This window comes from Peromyscus californicus, unplaced genomic scaffold, assembly GCF_007827085.1.
Source record: "Peromyscus californicus insignis strain IS unplaced genomic scaffold, ASM782708v3 Scaffold_7__1_contigs__length_154581171, whole genome shotgun sequence".
Lineage (NCBI taxonomy): Eukaryota > Metazoa > Chordata > Mammalia > Rodentia > Cricetidae > Peromyscus > Peromyscus californicus.
In genome coordinates this window covers 126,180,524-126,200,218 of record NW_026294595.1, presented here as the reverse complement: position 1 = coordinate 126,200,218, position 19,695 = coordinate 126,180,524, and the positions used below count along the sequence as shown (strand labels likewise).

Here is a 19,695-nt window from a genome sequence, read left to right as displayed (position 1 = left end):
GGATGCCGAGGTGGGTTCCCGAGAGTGTCACGTTTGGATTCAAACCCCAACAAGTGTGGCTTTGGGCAAGTCATAAACATTCAAACCCTCTGTTTCATCAGTTGAAAACGGGGCCCAAAACAGGGGCTACCCATTGGTTTGTTGGCGATTCCGTGAGCCTGCAGGCTATGCACAAGCGCACGCGGCGCTAGCAAGGAGAGCGCCTAAGAAGTGCGGGCGGAGAACGGCTGGCGCTGAGGAACTCATCCACTGAGCCCCCAGACCCCGCCCCCAGGCCACGCCCCCAGGTCCCGCCCTCCCGTTCCCCTCCCCTCGCTGGGCGCTGGCTGGAGTCCGTGGTCAGCCGAGGGGCGATCATGGACACCTAGACCTAGTGTCCCTGGTCTGCGAGACCATGTGGTGGGGCGTAAGTGCCAGGAACAGTCTAGACGCCTGCTCCAGCCGGTGAGCCTGCGCAGAGTCTCGGATGAGAGGCGAGTTTTCCGCTCGGTCGGCTGCACTTCCGGGGCTGCCACTTTCACTTTCTCTTCCGGGGATGCAGCCCTCTCTGTCTTCCGGGTAGCGCGAGCCGCGGGGCTCTGGTTCCGGACGCTGGGGCGCCCGCGCCGGCTGGCCTCCCTCCGTCCGTCACTTTTGGGTCGTGGTTACCCATCGCCCACTGCGGACTTGGCCCCGGGCCTCCTTCGCTTTCTGTGTCCCTCGCGGGGCCCCACCGGTTCCCAATGCCGGGCCCTCGGCCCTGGGCAGTGTGATGCTGCCCGAGTGCGGCCCGGGGCACCGCTTGGGACACGCGCGCGAGGCCGGCTAGGGCTGAATCGCTGCTGTCCTCCCGCCCAACCCCAGGTGACCCCAAGGTACCATTTCCCGGGAGCAGCAGCCCTTTCTGAGGGGATGGGCGCAGCCAGGCCAGATGGACGAGAAGACCAAGAAAGGTGGGCACCGACTGGAGCTGGTGGAAGTGGGCTCTGGGCTGGGTCCGTGCTGGGGTCGTAGACTCAGTGAACACAGAACATCGAACCTGGAGAACTTCTGGTTGTTAGGGAAACAGACTTCAGTTGACCAGAGTAAGGCGGGGAGGGAACACTTTATGCCTCTATCCCTTGCCCTTCCACCCAGATTTGGAGGAACGCCGATAGTGTTATGTCCTGTTTGCTGGAAATCCTGCCCTCCTAGTAAAACCAAGCTCAGAGCTCTGGGCCACCTTTAGTGACCTCTCCCATTTCCTTGCATTCACTCCTACCAGCCTCTTCTGTCTCCTACTGGGGATTGAACCTGGGGCTTCATGCATGCTAGGCAAGTGCTCTATGACTGAGATATGCCTCCAGTCCTTGGCTTTTTTTATTCTGATCCAACCACTTCTTGCCCAAGGCCTTTGCCCATTTTCTGGCTTCTTGAAACAGTCTTCCTTATTGGATATTGGAATGCCCAGCAACCCTTCATTCAGGCCTTAGTTTCCCTTACCTCCGAGAGGTTTCCCCTGACCTCCTTACTCAATTATTGCTAGAATGGATCACAGCCTGATTATCTTGTCAAACCTTAAAATAGAGGTTTGTGAGGAGAAGGATGCTTTTCATCTTAACCACTGTTAGAGTCCTCTTTCTGGACTAGTGGCTGGCATACAGCAGAGTTCAAGAAATGTTTGTCAGGTAAATGAATGGAAGTATGGGGGACTCTGAGCATGAGGAGAAAGGGGCACCCCGTGAGTCCAGGGTACAGGGAAGGAGTGAAAAAGCACCCCCCCCCCAAAAAAAAGGACTTAAAATAGCCAGGTGCGGAAGATAACTGGATAGGGAAATAGCACAAAGCGTTTACCAAGGGTCACCTCTCCAGCCTCCCCAAGTAAACTGGTGCTAACCTGCTTGCTGTGTGCTGCTCTTCAGCAGAGGAGATGGCCCTGAGCCTTGCCCGGGCAGTGGCCGGCGGAGATGAACAGGCTGCTATGAAGTATGCCACCTGGTTGGCAGAGCAGAGGGTGCCCCTCAGGGTGCAAGTAAAACCCGAGGTCTCCCCAACACAGGACATCAGGTGAGTGTGATACATTGAAGGGGGTGGAGGCTCCTGAACCTCTGTGGACAGGTTATCATTTTCTCCCCCTACAGTGAGTGCTGGGGATCAAACACAGGGCCTCACTGGCAGGTTCTCATGTAGGAGATTGAACTTTAAGCCCTAGTTGCTAATAGACTGTGAGCTATGGAGTAGGCGGCTTCCTGTGCTGGGGTTCATATTTTCTTTTTTTAAGGGGACCCTGAACAGTGGGTGTCATCCTTGCCCAGGGGTCATGCCGGTCTTCCCTGCATCATTCCAGTTGTAGTGTCTGTGCTGCCAGAGCAAGTCCGGGGTTCATTCTCTTAGATGGGTAGAAGCCGGAGAACTTTCAGGAGGTAGTTCTCTCCCTCCCACCGTCGGAGCTGGAGATGAACCGTAGGTCAGCAGGCTTGCACAGCAAGGGCTTTTACCCATCAAGTCATCTCCCCAACCTTTATTTTTATTTTTAATTTACTTTTTGTTTTTACAGACCAAGACTTACTATGTAGTTCAAGTTAGTCTATAAATCACTCTTTAGCCCAGGCTAGCCTTCAACTCAAGACAGTTTTGTCTCCAGAGTATTAGAATTACACGTGTATACTACCAGACTTGGTAAGATAGTAACTTTTAGATTTTGTTTTGTTACTGTAAGGCTTCCATAATTTACACCTCTTTGGTTCTGAGCATGTCTAGCCTCTATGGCAGTGGTTCTCAACCCTCCTAATGCTACAACCCTTTAATTTACTTCCCCATGTTGTGGTGACCCCCAACCATAAAACTATTTATGTTTCTGCTTCATAACTAATGTTGCTACTGTTATGAATCGTAATGTAAATCTCTGTGTTTTCTGGTGGTCTTAGGTGGCCCACCCCCAGGGGTAATGACCCACAGATTGAGAACAGCCGCTTTGTGGGATTCATAGTATTGTAATTATGGAATTGTTCACTGTGGAATGAGTGTTGCAGTTTTAAAGCATGTGTACTTGTGTGTTTCCAAACTCCTAAGATAGTTTGAAGGCTAAGAATCTGGTCTGAGCTGGGTGTGGTGATGCATGCCTGTGATCCCAGAGGCAGGAGGATCCGAAGTTTCAGAGCCAACCTGAATCCATACCTCACAAGAATACTGAAACAAACAACAAAAAAAATTTCCTATGAAAATGTGAACAGAGCCGGGCGGTGGTGGCGCAGGCCTTTAATCCCAGCACTCGGGAGGCAGAGGCAGAGGCAGTCGGATCTCTGTGAGTTTGAGGCCAGACTGGTCTACAGAGTGAGTTTCAGGAAAGACGCAAAGCTACACAGAGAAACCCTGTCTCGAAAAACCAAAAAAAAAAAGAAAAAGAAAAAGAAAACGTAAACAGAAAACTTTGAGTCTTTGTATGTCAATTTCTGGGGATTTTTTTTTTTTAATCTGTTTTGTTTTATTTTTCAAGACAGAGTTTCTCTGTGTAGCCATGCCTATCCTGGAACCCATTCTGTACAATAGGCTGGCTCAAACTCACAGAATCGCCTGCCTCTGCCTCCCGAGTGCTGAGATTGAAGATGTGTGCCACTACCGGTTTATTTCTGTTTTTTTTTACTGATAGTTGAATATCAAAATGATTACGTGCCTGTAATCCCAGCATTTAAGAGGCAGAGATAGGTGAATCTCTGAGTCTCTGAGTTAGAGGTCAGCCTGTTCTACATAGTTCATTCCAATCCAGCCAGTGCTAAACAATGAGACCCTGAGTCATTAAAAACAAAACAAAACGAAACAAACAACAACAACAACAACAGCAAAAAAACCCAGGGCTGGAGAGATGGCTCAGCAGTTAAGAGCACTGGCTGCTCTTCCAGAGGTCTTGAGTTCAATTCCCAGCAACCATGTGGTGGCTCACAACCATCTATAATAGGATCTGATTCTTTCTTCTGGCATGTAGGCATACATGCAGACAGAACACTCATACATTAAATAAATAAAAGTAAATAAATAAATCATTTTCTGGAAGAGTTTCTCGGGTACTTCCTGGAGTATTTTCAGAATAGGGGCTGCTGAGACAGCATTTGGTTATGGAGCCCAGGCTGGCCTGGAACTTGGGGCTCTCCTGCAGACTCAGGGGTGTGCACTGCCTTGCCTGGCCTCCTTTGCTCCGATGATGCTCTCCGAGGTCTTAGAAGGCTGGACTCTGGTCCTGTGCTGTAGGTTATCTGTTTTCCTTTGAGGTCAGCTCAGTTTCTCATGTTCATTCTCATTTTTCTTGCTTTTTGGTCTTTCGCCATGTTTCAGAAGCCAGGCATGGTGGCACACATCTACAGTGCTAGCTGGCATTTGGAAGACTGAGGCAGGAGGATGATGAGTGGCAGCTGAAGATGCCCTTGAACTCCTGGTCCTAATCTGGGCTGCATAGTGAGCTCCTGTGTTAAAACAAACAAAGACAAAATAAAATAAGCTTACAGATCCTTGAGAAAACTGATGTTTAAAATACTAGAGTAGCCGGGCGGTGGTGGCGCACGCCTTTAATCCCAGCACTCGGGAGGCAGAGCCAGGTGGATCTCTGTGAGTTCGAGGCCAGCCTGGGCTACCGAGTGAGTTCCAGGAAAGGCGCAAAGCTACACAGAGAAACCCTGTCTCAAAAAACCAAAAAAAAAAAAAAAAAAAAAAAAAATACTAGAGTAAATGGGGGCTGGAGAGATGGCACAGAGGTTATGAGCACTGGCTGCTCTTCCAGAGGACCCAGGTTCAATTCCCAGCACCCACATGGCAGTTCACAACTGTCTGTAATTCCACTTCCAGAGGATCTGACACTCTCATACAGATATACATTAAATAAATAAATCTTTAAAAAAAATACTAGAGTAATGCTGGATGGTGGTGCACACCTTTAATCCTGGCAGAAGCAGGCGGATCTCCGAGTTTGAGGCTAACCTGGTCTACAGAACAGCCAGGGCTACACAAAGAATCACTCCATGGTGGAGCGATTCCCTGGTGTGTGTAAGGCTCTCAGTTCTATCTCCAGCACGGAAAACAAAGTCAGACATCATTTGGAATGATAGTTTGGACTTAAGTCGCCATGACGTAATCATGGTTATTGATTGCTACTGCAGCATGGCTGCCACAGTCCGTTTCTATCTGGAATAGGATGTGACAGTGCCTGCCTCAGGCTGATGGAAAGGATTAAGTGGGTTAAACGATTAGGTGCCACTAGGATCCAGGTGTGTACTCAACGCAGATGCTGCTCATTTGGCAGAAGAGAGGAACAGATGGAGCCAGAGCAGACTGTAATCCTAACACTTGGGTGAGAGAAGGGGGAGGACCAGGAGTTCAAGGGCATCTTCAGCTTCATCGGGAGTTCAAGGCCAGCCTGATCTACATGGGACCCTGTTTCAAACAAAACCAAACCAGAGGAATCTTCCCTTTCCCCTCAAAAAAGTTTGCCAGGCTTGGTGACAGCTTCTTGGGAGGCTGAAACAGATAGATGATAAATTCAAGGCCTGCCTTAGCAATTTACTGACCCTGTCTCAAAATAAAAATAAAGGGCTAGGACACGTATGGAAGGTGGGGATCCAGAGAGACCTCCCCAGGTGGGCTGTCCCTAAGGGTTGTTCTGGTTAGCTTTCTATGGCTGTAATAAACACTATGACCAAAAGCAGCTTGGGGAGCAAAAGGGGTTTTGGCTTATATATCTATCCCAGGTTATATTCCATCACTGAGGGAAGTCAGATCAGGAACTGAAGCAGGAGCCTGGAGGCAGAAACTGAAGCAGAGACCATGGAGGAGTGCTGCTTACTAGCTTGCTCCCATTGCTCCGATTGCTTTTTAATACAACCCAGGACCACCTGCCCACAGCTGGGCTGGAGAGCTGGCTCAGCAGTTAAGAGTGCTTGTTGCTCTCGTGGAAGACCTGGGTTCAGTTCTTAGCACCCACACGGTGGCTCAGTACTCTGTAACTCTGGTTCCAGGGGATCTGGAATCCTCTTCTGACTTTACAGGTACCAAGCATGCAAGTGGTACGCACAGGTACAGGCAAACCCCTTTTATGCACATGCAGGCAACACTCGTACACATGACATCAGATAAATCTTTTAAAACATTGATTCTTAAAAAGGAAGGAAAACGCCCACAGGCTTGTCTATAGACCAGTTCGCAGGAGGCATGTTTTCAGTTGATATTTTCCCTTCTAACTTGTGTACATTAACAAAAAAACTAACCAGCACACAGCACCTGCACGTGCGCAGGCATGAACATTCCCACGCTGGTAGCTCAAATCCATGCCTACCCTTCTTTCCCACAGGCTGTGTGTGAGCGTGGAGGATGCCTACATGCACACCGTCACCATTTGGCTCACAGTGCGCCCTGATATGACAGTGGCCTCCCTCAAGGACATGGTGAGTGAGGAGCTGGAGGCAGGCGGGCTCCGCTCTGGCTTGTGTCTCCTCTCTGCTCTCCCCATCCTGTGTCCCTCCCACCTCATATCTTCCGTTACTGTGGTCAAACACCTGCTAGAAACAACCTGAGGAGAGGCTCGTGTTGGCTTACAGCTCAGAGCACACAGTGCATCATGGGAAGGGGTGGTACTTAAGAGACTCCATCGAGGGAACAGGAGCTTACAGCTGCAGCTTTTTTTCTTCTGACTCTCCTTTACACTTTTTTTTTAAAGCTATTTATTTTACTTACTGTGTATGAATGTTGGCCTGCCTGTGTGTATTGTTTCATGTGTGTGCCTGTTGGATCCCCTGGAACTGGGGTTATGGATGATTGTGAGCCACCACATGGGTGCTGGGAATTGAACCAGGTCCACAGTAAGAGCAGCAAGTTCTCTTAACCATTAGCCATCTCTCCAGCCCTCCTCTCCCTCCTTTTGTGAATATAGGGTTTCACTATATAACCCTGGGTGGTCTGGAACTCACTTTGTAGACCAGGCTGGCCTTGAATTTACAGAAGTCCATGTGCCTCTGCCTCCTGAGTTCTAGGATCAAAGATTTGCACCACCACTTCTTTGGGCCTGGCCTCACTTGTGGCTTTTCAGATGGCCCGGGAGCAAAGAACTGGGGTAGTCGCTAACCCTGAAAGCCAGCCTTCAGTGGCGCACCTGTGCCAGCCAGGACTCCTGACGAAGGTTCCACAGTTTCAGAAAAAATCATCCCCAACTTGGATCAAGTGTTCAAATGTGAGTGTGGCAGTAGATATTTACTTTCAAACTATAACTGTCTCCCCCAGGTATTTCTGGACTATGGCTTTCCACCCAGCCTGCAGCAGTGGGTGGTTGGACAGAGGCTGGCGCGAGACCAGGAGACCCTGCATTCGCATGGTGTTCGACGGAACGGAGACAGCGCCTACCTCTACCTGCTCTCTGCCTGCAACACCTCACTCAACCCTCAGGAGCTGCAGCGGCAGCGGCAGCTTCGCATGTTGGAAGGTGATGCGCTCTGTCGGGGATGTGCTGGAGGGCCCTGTCCGTGGAAGAGGATGTCAGAGGCGGGAGGGAGCTTCTTGTAGAAGTCTTGAGCAGGGCTGGCAGGAGGAGAGGGGCTGTTTAATCCTGGCCCAGCATTTGCTAGCCGTGAGACCCTGAGCAAGCTCATTCTGTCTCTGCCCCTCAGTTTTCCATGTTTCTGTTTGTGTGTGTTGGTGATGTTAGTAGGGCTTAGTATGGTTCCTTTTACTGCAGTATTTCAGACCTGTAGAAAAGTTTCACAGGTGTACAGAGAAACATTTTCCTTCTTTAGCTTTACCCCTGGCTGCAGAATCTTAGGAAATGAGATCTTCCTCCCCTGAACACTTGTGTCATTTTGTCAAGAGAAAAGCCATCTTCCTGAATAACTCTAATGTAGGAATTAACATCTATGTAGTACAGTGTGTTGTTGTAGTTGTTTTGATTTTTTTTTTTTTTTGAAACAGGGATTCTTTGTTTAGTCCTGGCTGTCCTGAAGCTCACTCTAACCCTCCCAAGTGCTGGGACTAAAGGCATGCACCACCACTGCCTGGCTTTTCTTGATTTTTAAATTACATTTATTGGGCCAGGCATAGTGGAACACGCCTTTAATCCCAGCACTGGAGAGGCAGAGGCAGGTAGATCTCTTGAGTTCGAGGCCAGCCTGGTCTACAGAGTGAGTTCCAGGACAGCCAAGAGTATATGAGAAACCCTGTCCTAAAAAATAAAATGGGGCTGGAGAGATGGCCCAGTGGTTAAGAGCACTGTCTGCTCTTCCAAAGGACCCAAGTTCAATTCCCAGCACCCACATGGCAGCTCACAGCTCTTTGTAACTCTAGTTCTAGGGGATCTGACACCCTCACACAGACACACAGGCAGGCAAAACACCAATGCAAATAAAATAGAAGTAAATAAATCATGAAAAAAATAAAACAATGCCCCACAAAGTCAGTAAATAATTTAAAAACTACGTGTGTAGCAGTACACATGCCCCGCACACACGTGCATGTGGGGAGGGAGGGGATCAACTTGCAGGAGTTGGTTCTCTTTCCCTCTGTGGTCCGGGGCTTACAGTCAGGTCACCAGGCTTGGTGGCCGCACCTCTGTCCCCTGAACCCTCTGACACTGACTGTGCGGCCACTCTCGTGTGGGTTTTGCCAATGGTTCAAACCAGTGTCCCTGGTGGCCAAAGACATAGCATTCAGCTGCCATATCTCAGCCCTTCCCAGCCTGATCCCCTCGGGTCCCTGGTTACCCTGCAGACTGAAGATGTTCGGGTCTCTTTCTTCTTGGCGGGCATTTCAGCATGATGGAGTCGGGGTCAGGCGGCTCCTCTCAAAAGGGATGGTGGTTATGAAAGTGCAGTTATGGGTGCGGTAAAGCCTTAGCCTTGGGGTACCCTGGATGCCCACCTTCAGGAGGAGGCTAGAAACACTGCAGAGTTGGGAGGTGACTCAAGGTGGGGTGTGCCTTTCTGGTTCAGCATGTGGATACCTGGGCAGCCCGGATCCATATACATTCCTTCTGCAGATTTGGGCTTCAAGGACCTTACCCTGCAGCCACGGGGCCCCTTGGAGCCTGTCCTTGCCAAGCCCAGGGCCCAGCAGGAGCCCGGGCAGCCAGACGCAGCCTCAGAGTTGCCACCGGTAAGTGTCTCACTTCCTGTGCGCCTTGTCTTCCCTGCCCAGCCTGGCTGAGCTCACACCCGCTCTGCATCCAGGTGGGCTGGCAGTGCCCTGGCTGCACTTTCATCAACAAACCCACACGGCCCGGGTGTGAGATGTGCTGTCGTGCAAGGCCCGAAACCTACCAGATACCTGCCTCGTACCAGCCTGATGAGGAAGAGCGAGCACGCCTGGCTGGTGAGGAGGAGGCGCTGCGCCAGTACCAGCAGGTGGGCACACAGGTCCGGGGACAGACACCTGCAGGCTGCTTGAGGAAGGCCTAAGCTTGAAAGGGAACCACCTGCATACTACTGTGCCCCTGGCCACTGCCATTCCTCTCATGAGCACACTGCTAAGCCATAACCTTGCCCTTGACTGAGAGCTGCCTCTCTCTGAGGCCAATTCTGTGGCCCAGACTCTCTCTCATGGTGTGATGCACGGCCAGGCTCTTCACTTGTTCTGATCCTCACCTTCACACCCCCACCTCCCGTGTATCTAAGCGTCCCTGACTGTGCCGACGATACTTCCTCTGTGACCCTAACTGTGCTATACTAACCATACGATACCTCAGCCCAAACCTCACACCATGGCCTGTAACTCAGCTTGGCTCCTACTCTACCCCACCTCTTCTCCCTTACTCTCTCACGGACTGCCTTCCCACGCTCCTTGGGAGGGGCTCTGTCCTCTCTCATTTCCCTAGAGTAGTCAGTTCCCACCACAAATACTGACTCCACAGACACCTAACTCTGGTGCTCCCTGCTCCAAGAGCATGCTCCTACCCCACCTGCAACCCTTTGGATTCAGTGCAGCCTGACCGCCTTGACCGTGACCCCATGCCTAGCCAAGCCTTATCTGCAGCCTGGCTCTGCCTTCAGCTTTGACCCTCCTTCCAGCACTGCTCCGGCCCCACCTTGCTTACCCAGAGTTTGACCCCTGTGGACCCTCCACTCCTCTTGTACCCAGAACCTTTTCTTTCTCTGCTACCCGTGCCCCCTCACCTCGCTTCTTCCTCTCCGGTAGCCCCGCCCTGGCGGTCCTGGCCTGCCCATATTCCCAGCCCACTACTGCCCTGCTGCCCCTAGTACTAGCCCAGGCTTGCCCCACATCCCGTCTGACCCACCTGGTGGCCCCGCCCTGCCCGTGTGCCCAGCGGAAACAGCAGCAGCAGGAGGGGAACTACCTGCAGCACGTGCAGCTGGAGCAGAGGAGCCTGGTGCTGAACACCGAGCCCGCTGAGTGCCCCGTGTGCTACTCGGCGCTGGCGCCCGGCGAGGCCGTGGTGCTGCGCGAGTGTCTGCACACCTTCTGCAGGTGCGGCCCAACTCCCACTAGCCACAGTGCTTACCAAGCCACGGTGAAAGTGTGCTGTTCTTTATCGCGTTGGATGCCCACAAAACGCCATTTATGCAAGAGGTGTTGTGGCTCATGCCTGGAATACCAGTACTCAGGAGGTGGAGGCAAGAGGATCAGAAGTTCAAGAATAGCTTTGGCTGTATAGTGAGTTCAAGGCCAGCCAGGGCTACATGAGACCTTGTCTCAAAAAATCCAAGGAAAAAGGAATGGGAGAGAGAATCCAAGCATCCCTGTTGTCAAGGCTACACAACTTGGAAGAAGCTCAGAAATGAGACAAGCATTCTGGCTGCAGAGCCGCTGTCCTTCCTCACTGCCGTTGCTCTCCTGGCAAATTAAAAACATCAGGGCCGAGCTCTGACAACCCACAGCATTCGGTCCTGTGGCGTTTGCATTCTTCCCCTTGGGTCCTGTACAGCCCTTCTACCCTTGAGCTGGGAAAAGTGTGTTCATTGCCCACAATGGGCCCTGGTGGAGTGCCCCTTCTAGGTCATGTGCCAATGGGGAGTCTGTGTTAATGTATACGATGCCACATGCAAGTAACTAGGTTGTGAGCCTTGTTCAGGTTGTGGGGGTGGGGGTGGGCAGGGCTGGCAGTCCCTGAGGAAGTCATGCTGGAGTAGAGGCTGGAAAGCTGTCTGTCTGAAAAGATCAGGGAGGAGAGGGATGGTGGGGGTGATGGGACAGGGTAGTTGTGCCCATGCAGGCGACGGAAGCTCTGAGCAGCTCTGGTCCTCTTTGGGTGGTGTTACTGCAGTGCTGAGAGTGGGCATTTGCACCAGCTAGAGAGACAGGGATCAAGGAGGTTCCTGCAGTCACCTGGGCAGGGATGTCAGTGCTCTAGACCAGAGAGTGTCAGGGATGGTGGGGTGGAGAGAGGGATGGGAAGGAAGGGCCCTGGGATCAGGCCCTGCCGTCTGAGGGCTGGAGTCCCTGTGGACTTTGAAATGAGCCTAACTGCCACCCTCCGCTCTCCAGGGAGTGCCTGCAGGGCACCATCCGAAACAGCCAGGAGGCGGAGGTATCCTGCCCCTTCATTGACAGCACCTACTCATGCCCTGGCAAGCTGCTGGAGAGGGAGATCCGGGCGGTAAGGCATGGGGTGGGAGGAATTCTGAGTCTTGGGACCTGGCCCTGATTTGGCAGCAGGCACAGCTCAGGAGCATAGACCATCTGCGTCTCCCAGCAGACATTTCCCAGGAGTGTTCGTTTGGAGTGCCTGGGGCCCAAGCAGGGCAGTGTTGGAGGGAGTAGATGTAACCTCGGCTGCTTCCACGTCACCAGTGCAGTGGGGGCGTTCTGGGCGGGTGGGGCTGTGGCTGCAGACACTCAGCCTCTGCTCTGTCCTCAGCCAGCACCAAAGGTGGCGTCTGCTAGTGTGCTAGGCTTGTGCAGCTGCTATATCAGCTGCTTTTGCTTTGTAACCAGTCACTTCAGACCTGGTGCCTTAAAGCACTCTGGTTTGTGAATTGCGAGGTGGTGCTTTCACGTGGGTGGAGCTGGGGTTTCTGTGCTTCAGGGTTGGCTCCTGGCCTGTCTGCTCAGTGGTAAGGATGAGATAATTCATGATGGCCTTGCCTGGGATAACTATCTACTTCTACTTGGGTCCCCTCCGTAAGCGGGCTGTCCAGGCCTAGTCCGTGGCAGTAGTTAGCTTTTGGTGTTCAAAGCACAGCTCTAGGTGTGTATAAACTGCTTATGCTATAATCCTGTTAACCAGTGCAAATTACATGTTCAGGCCCATATTCCTTGTGGGGACCAACATGAACCGTGGTCTGAACATCTTGTGGTAATATGGCCATTCAAGGTTAAAAATGGGAGAACTGTCATGGCAGTACACCCCGTCACCCCAGCACTGCTGAGGCATCAGGATGAAAAGCTTCAGGCCAGCCTGAGCTCTACAGCAAGGCAATCTTACAAAGTTAAGGACTGGTGGGTAGAGCACTTGCCTAGCAAGCGCTGTGCCTGGGTTTGATCATAGACAGAAAAGCAGGGTCACAGTGGCCAGGGTCCAGATGGGAGACTCAGGCATACACAGATCCTTTCCTCCCATCACTCCTGCCTCCTCTGACCACGTTTCTCCTGAAGTCCCCCAAAACTTTACCAGATGTTTCTCCTGCCCAAGGGGCTCCGCTGAGATGGGAAGGGGATCTGAGAGATTAGAACTTGGAGAGTTTCAGTTTTATATTCAAAGCCGCTTTTACCTTGTCCATGGGGCTTCTGAGTGGGCCAGCTCCTGGGCCTTGCTTAAGTATCCTAATTGTGCTCTGGAGAGACCAGGACACTGGCTCTCGTAGTCACTGACTCAGAGGTTCCCTGAGAAGGCCACCCCCTGCCAAAGGTCATATTCATCTAAGGGGCTGCATACAGAACACGCTAGAAGTCCCCAGGTCCTCACTCAAGCTTCAGGTATGGCAGTGAGAAGAGGTAGGTGTCAGCAGAGTGGCATGGCATGTTTTTAAGTGGCAGAGAATAGCCTGGTGGTGGTGGCACACACCTTTAATCCCAGCTCTCGGGAGTCAGAGGCAGGTGAATCTCTGAGTTCAAGGCCAGCCAGATCTACAGAGTGAGTTCCAACATAGCCAGGACTACACAGAGAAACCCTGTCTCGAAAAACCAAAAAAAAAAAAGTGGCAGAGACTAGGGAGAATGAAAAAGCAGCCCCAACTCTCTGGCCTAGACATCCTCCAGTACCATTTGTCCCGTTTCCCTCCTTCTCAGCAGGTAACATTTTGTTGGTTGTTTTGTTTTGTTTGTTTGTGACAGGATCTCACTATGTAGTCTTGGCTGGCTTGACTCACAGAGATCCACCTGACACTGCCTCCTGAGTGCTGGGGTAAAGGTGTGCGCCACTGTTTCCAGCTACACACACACACACACACACACACACACACACACACGCGCGCGCGCACGCGCGCGCGCATATACACACACACACACACACACACACACACACACACACGCGCGCGCGCGCGCGCAGATATATATATATACACACACACACATATACACACACATGCATATATATATACACACATATATACATATATACACACACACATTTTTTTTTAGTTACATTCGTGTGTGAATCAGTATGAGTGTGTAACACACAGCATGTGTGTGGAGTTCAGAGGACAGCTGGTCAAAATCAATTCTGCCTTTCCAGCCATGTGGATCTCAGAGATCAAATTCAGGTTGGCAGGTTTGGCTTCAAACACCCTGGCCTGTTGTGCCTTTCTTTGGTCCCAGGCAGTATTTCTGAGGTAAAAATCATTCACTGTAATTTATACATGACAGAATGGACCCCTTAGAGGTGTGCAGGTATGTGGGTTCTGACCCATGTAACTTAAGCACCACCCCACTAAGATGCAGAACAAAGGCCTGACTCCCCCTCACTGACTCGCGTCTTTAAGGAGCGTTTCAGCTCTTCGGCACCCCTTGTCGGTCTGTCGGTCTGTCTGTCTGTCTCCCCTTGCAGCAGGCTGCCCTTCCCTGCTAGGAAGGGCAGCTTCCTAGAACTGTTTGGGAACTCTTCCATGTGAAACAGACTTATGGGGTGTGGAGGCCACCAGAAGATGGTCAAGTCTGGGCCATTTCCACATTGTTGCAGGGTGCAGTGTACCTGGATCCTGGTTGTCTGAGACCAGGTCTTGCTGTTTAGTACAGGATGGCCTTGAACTCTCAATGATCCTTCTGCCTCAGCCTTCAAAGCACTGGGACTTAATGGCTTATGCCACTATGTTGGTTCCAGGATAGGAATTTAACCTCTTTGTCCCCCTATCACTTGTGTCTGTTTTCCTCATAAAATTTGCCCTGTTGGCTGTTTGTCCTCAGAGTCCTTAGGTATGCAGTTCTGAGGCATTCACACTGTCTCTCAGCTCTGTAGCCATCATGACCATCCATTGTCAGAGCTTTGCCAGCTTCCTGCCACAGCCTCCCCGGTGCTGGGATGATAGGTTGTCATGACTGTCTAAGTGGACATGTTAAGTGCCGGAAGGGCTCTGAAGAAGAGCTTGAGCCCTGTGTGGTAGCTCATCTTTTATGCCAGCTCTTGGGAAGTAGAGAGACACCAGGAATTTAGGCTAGCCTACGTTACATGAAACCCTATCTCCAAAAAAAGAGGCTTGGGACTGGGTTGAGGTGCTGGGTTTCCTGGGAGCATTTGATAGGAGGAGAGCATCGCTGCGTGTTCTGAACTCTGACAACAAAGCCACATGTGTGCAGCTCCTGTCCCCTGAGGACTACCAGCGCTTCCTGGACCTGGGTGTGTCCATCGCCGAGAACCGAAGCACCCTGAGCTACCACTGCAAGACCCCCGACTGCAGGGGCTGGTGCTTCTTTGAGGATGATGTCAACGAGTTCACCTGTCCTGTGTGCTCCCATGTCAACTGTCTGCTCTGCAAGGTGGGACAGGGCTCGCGTGGCCTGCCTTCATCTGGCTGGGGCTTGCTGTGACTGGCAGTTTTAGGGTTACAGTGGCCATCAGCACCTAAAGCAAATAGGGTTTGTATTAGGCTCCTACTGATGGCCCTGGCTCCACGTCCCTGGACCCTGTGTCTTCTGTAAAATGTGTCCTATAAAATGGGTGTCAGTTTCCTCAGTGATGGCTTTCACTGAAGACACTCAGAGGTACTCAGTGCTGTGGTGGGCCTCTTCTGCCCCTCACAGCTGAAGCCCCTGAGGAAACGTCTCACTCCGAGCCCCTTGCCCTGCAGGCCATCCATGAGCGCATGAATTGCAGGGAGTATCAGGACGACTTGGCCCTTCGGGCTCAGAATGATGTGGCTGCCCGGCAGACAACGGAGATGCTGAGGGTAAGGCAGGGTCTTAGCGAGGGCCTAGGGACTTAACGTTCTAGATGCTTCTTGGGAAGGACTAAGTTCACATATTCTTGGAGGCCTACCCAGTCTCTCTTCTGGATGAACCCCCGTTTCAAGGTGTGTCTTCCAGTGAGGGTATCAGGTGTGGAGCCGCAGGAAGTCTGGCTTGGGGAGCCCTCAGGGACAGAGGAGCAGCTAGCCATGCCAGGCTGAGGAGAGTACACCGCAGAGGGCAAGGCCAGGGCCTTAGTAGCTCCCTTCCAGGTGATGCTGCAGCAGGGTGAGGCGATGCACTGCCCGCAGTGCCGGATTGTGGTCCAGAAGAAGGACGGCTGTGACTGGATCCGCTGCACTGTCTGCCACACTGAGATCTGCTGGGTCACCAAGGGTCCCCGCTGGGGCCCTGGGGTGAGTCTTCAGGGTACTAGAGGGTGGGTGTCGTTACTCAAGTGGGACTCAAAACTTGAGCCATCAGCTAAGTCTGACCTACCATGTGCAGCTTAAGGGGAGGGATTGTTATTTTACTTTATTAATTTCGAGGCAGGGTCTCATTGTGTAGACCTGGCTGACCTGGAACTCACTATGTAGACCAGATTGTCCTCCAACTCAGAGATCCACCTATCTCTGCTTCCCAAGTGCTGGGATTAAAGGTGTGTGCCACCAAGCCTGGCTTAATTTTATGTTTTATTGTCTGTGCACCTGTGTGTGGGAATGAGAGAAAAGAGAAAAGAGGGAGGGAGGAGAGAATGTGCCATGGCGGTCATGTGGAGGTCAGAGGACAGCTTGTGGAGTTAGTCCTCTCCTTCCTTCCGTCTTGGTGTGTCAGCAGTCTTGTGTAGCAAGACCTTTAATCTGCTGAGCCACCTCACCAGCTCAGGGGAAGATTTCCTTTTTTCTTTTTTTTGTTGTTGTTTTCGTTTTTCAAGACAGGGTTTCTCTGTGTAACAGCCCTGGCTGTCCTGGAACTCGCAGATCCGCCTGTCTCTGCCTCCTGAGTGCTGGGGTTAAAGGTGTGCACCAGCACTGCCTTTATTTCCAGCTGATTTTCTTTTTCTCCTTTCAGACTTTCTCACTCTGTAGTCTGGGCTGACTTGGCAATCCTCCTGCCTCAGCCTCCTGAGTGCTGGAGATGATAGCATGTGTCACCTTGCTGGGCTTGAGGGTTAAGAAATTTTTATATCTTTAAAGTATCTTTTAAGTTATCAAAAGGCCACAGTAAATAGTCCTGGAGCCCACCCATCCCAGGCTTTTGCCTCTTGCCTGCAGCCGTGCTCATGTGGAGGGCTCAAGGCTGGCCAGGCCTCGGACCTGGCCTGTGCAGCTGCTGTTCTGTTTGAGGGGAGAGCAAGTCAGGGTCTTGCTGGGTTGGAGGGGGATTGCAAGTCTCCTGGCACATATTTGCCACCTCTCAGTTTTAGATTCTCCCTCCACACAATGCAGAGTGTCAGAGCCTGTCTCAAATATAAGAGAAGTGCTCAGTGGGTGCCTGTCACAGGTTGAGTGCCCTGTAGGTGGTGGCAGTATGAGAGGTGGGTTGTGGAAGTCAGAGCTGGTATCACCACTGGTAGATTTAGAGACAGGTGATACAGAGGGAACCGTACTATTTCCCTCTACCCAGGCACAGCTCCACCTGCAGCTGCAACCCCTTCCCTCTCTGGCCATGGAGCTGAGGGTGCTGGAGGGCTGGGATGGGGTTGAACGCCCTTCACGGCTGCCTCCTTCAGGTTGGTGAGGCTATTCTTTGCAGGAGGACTTTTGGCAGCCAATTTGTACCTTCAGGTGGGCTCTGCTTTGGGCTGATGGAGTGACTTGGGGATAGCCTGCTTTTACCATCCTGATACTCTCTTTTCTCTATCCTTTAGGGCCCAGGGGACACCAGTGGGGGCTGCCGCTGCCGGGTCAATGGGATTCCTTGCCATCCTAGCTGTCAGAACTGCCATTGAGTCGAAGATGGTAGTCCTCAATATTGATCCAGACCCACATGTGTAGCAGCTAACGGAGGACCAGGCCAGGGGTTGGCCACTGTACCTTTAAGCTTGGCCAGGAGAAGGCCCTGAGCTGTGCTGCCAGTCTGCTTGCTGTTACAGGAGCCCAGCTTAGCTGGGGTCACATCGGTCCCAATGCCTGCGTTGCTCCACAGGGTTACTGACCAGACCTTATGGCCCTGAGCTAGATACTCTACCCTTACTAGCCACCAGCCTTAAACACAGCCCTGGCCTAAGGCCTGGCTGGCTAGTGCTCTGAGCCTCCAGAGTGACTGTTCTCCCTCAGCATGCTCCCTGAGGACCCACAGCCTCATCCTTTGCCTTGCTGGCTTTCTGAGCACTTTTGCTGCTGCTGCTGCTGCTGAAGGCCTGGCACCTCTTAGGGCCACTGTGAACCCAAGCAGGTAGAACGTAGGTCAGAAAACACAGCCCATGGGGTCCAGCTCTGCACCCCCTTTGAATGAGTGAATTAAAGTTGTTTTCCAGAAAGGGAGGTGTGTTGTGCTTGAGGGAGCCAGTGTCCTAGGTTGAATGCCATACAGGCAGGATGGGAGCTTGGAACAGCACCTGGAGGTGATCTGAGGGCCCTGGAGGTTGGGGGAATCAGGCTGGCTCAGCTCTGACATCACCATGCCTAACCCCTGGACAAGCATTGCTAGGGCCAATATCTGCCCAGACTGGTGAAATTTACAGAGAAGAGCTTGAAGGCTGGAGGGATGCTGGGGAGGGAGGCCATGGCAGCAGCTAGACTGAAGGAAAGGCTTGGCTGTTCCCTGTTTCTCTCTGGTATTTACGGTGAGGAGCAGCGCAGTTTTAGGAACTGCTGCAGCTGAGCAGGGAGGTGGTCCACTTTATTTAACAGCCAGGCAAGAGGGAAGGCCTTGCTGTTGACATCTGTCCTGGTGCTTCCCTCCACTGTGACCCATCCAGTCCCTTCTGAAATTGGGTGTTGCTGTCACCCCACAATGATCTTAACAGTAAGCATAGTACCTGTGGTGGTCAAAGCCTCACCCCAGATGCTAGGCCATGTAGTTTTTCCGGGGTGAATGTTTTCTAGCCCCTGGAATGTGGAGCCCTGGATGGACCTATAGCCTTGAGTGGGATCACAACAGGAACCCAGAGAATGAAGATTTTTTAGAGATAAGGTCTGTGTAGCCCAGATTGTCCTTGAATTCATGGCAATCTTTTCCTGCCTTGGCTTCCAGGGTGTTGGTATTACAGGCATGCACCAGGCTTGGCCTGACCAATATATGTGCCCTTATATGTATGCCCTTCCTTCATTACCTAGTTACCAAAATCCTACTCATCCTTTGTATTTGGTCCTTAAGTCCAAGGCTGACTTATATCATCTGCCATTCAGACTGCTCTTTAGCCTTCTACTATAAGTTCCCAGAGTGTAGACCTTGTCCCTGTTAACCCTTTGAGGCTCATGGCTGCCATTATCAGAGGGCATCACAGGCTGCTGGCCTATTGTGGTAGAACAAGGAACAACAAAGAATGCCTACATCCAGCATTGACTCCATGCTCCTGACTGGCTCCTCTGCAGGCAGAGGTAGAAAAGTAGGAACCCAGCTGCTGTGTACTCTTACTGCTGAGAGTGGGGCTGTTGAGAGACTAGACCTGTGGTTCTCAACCTTCCTAATGCCTCGGCCCTTTAATGTAATTCCTTATGTTGTGATGATCCCCAAACATGAAATTATTTTTGTTGCTACCTTAAAACTGTAATTTTACTATTGTTATGAATCATAATGTGAATATTTTGGAGATAGAGGTTTGCTGAAGGGGTCGTGATCCACAGGTTGAAAACAGCTAGGATAGAAGCTGAGTGAGGCAACTGTCAGATGTTCCTCAGTAGACAGAAACTAGACATGATGGGCGGGAGTGTTCCTTCCACAACAGGCTGTTAGGTTCTGAATCCAAGTGCTGGCCTTCTGAGTTGAAGGCCTGCAAAGCAAAAGAGCACAGAGCACATCCTGCACCCGTCACTAGCTGTGATCGTACCCACAGCAGCTGCAGGACGAAGGCCACACTTCTGTATGACTGGCACTTAGGAAACCCGGAAAGAGCATGTACCCAAGTTCAGTTTCCAGCACCTGGGTCAGGCAGCTTACAGTCACCTGTAACTCCAGCTGATACCACCTTCTGACTTCTGAGGACACCTGCAATCACACATACACATAATTGAAAACAAAATCTTAAAAAAAATCAAAATACTTTTGCTCAAAGTCCTTACTCGTGCCCACAAAGAGATTATGGATGGAAGGATGGAAGCCTGGAGTCTCAGCCTTGAATTTGGGTCAGTCTCCTGCTTGCCGCTTCTTGGGCATGTTAATCACATGAGTGTTTGCCCACCTAACCTAGCTCATTCCCTGAAGCCCGTGTCATAAACATGTCCTAAACAAAGCCCTGAAGACAAGTCCCTCCCAGATGAGAGCACTGTCCAC

The 19,695-nt window shown here is 51.6% G+C and overlaps 1 protein-coding gene across 6 annotated transcripts; it reads left to right on the top strand.

Annotated features, from left to right (window-relative positions):
* The first annotated feature begins 536 nt into the window (after positions 1–536).
* On the top strand, positions 537–18,986 carry Rbck1 (RANBP2-type and C3HC4-type zinc finger containing 1). 6 transcript variants are annotated; one of them, XM_052722750.1, is made up of 13 exons: positions 537–932; positions 1,884–2,025; positions 6,293–6,386; positions 7,219–7,417; positions 8,963–9,078; positions 9,153–9,326; positions 10,247–10,407; positions 11,425–11,536; positions 14,671–14,850; positions 15,162–15,260; positions 15,531–15,674; positions 16,885–16,990; positions 17,129–18,986. In XM_052722750.1, the coding sequence occupies exons 1-13, from the start codon at positions 911–913 to the stop codon at positions 17,188–17,190; spliced, it is 1,611 nt and encodes a 536-aa protein (XP_052578710.1). In that variant the 5' UTR covers positions 537–910; the 3' UTR covers positions 17,191–18,986. The 6 variants fall into 6 exon arrangements, 5 of the variants coding, with proteins under 5 accessions (XP_052578710.1, XP_052578709.1, XP_052578712.1 ...); XM_052722749.1 differs by having other exon boundaries at positions 538–932; positions 1,881–2,025; XM_052722751.1 differs by lacking the exon at positions 16,885–16,990 and having other exon boundaries at positions 542–932; positions 1,881–2,025; positions 17,129–17,740.
* The last annotated feature ends 709 nt before the right edge of the window (positions 18,987–19,695 follow it).

What these genes read in the sequence shown, in the direction of transcription:
- Rbck1 (XM_052722749.1), top strand. Translation starts at nt 911, where the DNA reads ATGGACGAGAAGACCAAGAAAG. An exon ending in GCAGCTTCGCATGTTGGAAG is followed by an intron (nt 7,418 to 8,962) that starts GTGATGCGCTCT and finishes TTCCTTCTGCAG; the next exon opens with ATTTGGGCTTCAAGGACCTT. An exon ending in TGGAGAGGGAGATCCGGGCG is followed by an intron (nt 11,537 to 14,670) that starts GTAAGGCATGGG and finishes ACATGTGTGCAG; the next exon opens with CTCCTGTCCCCTGAGGACTA.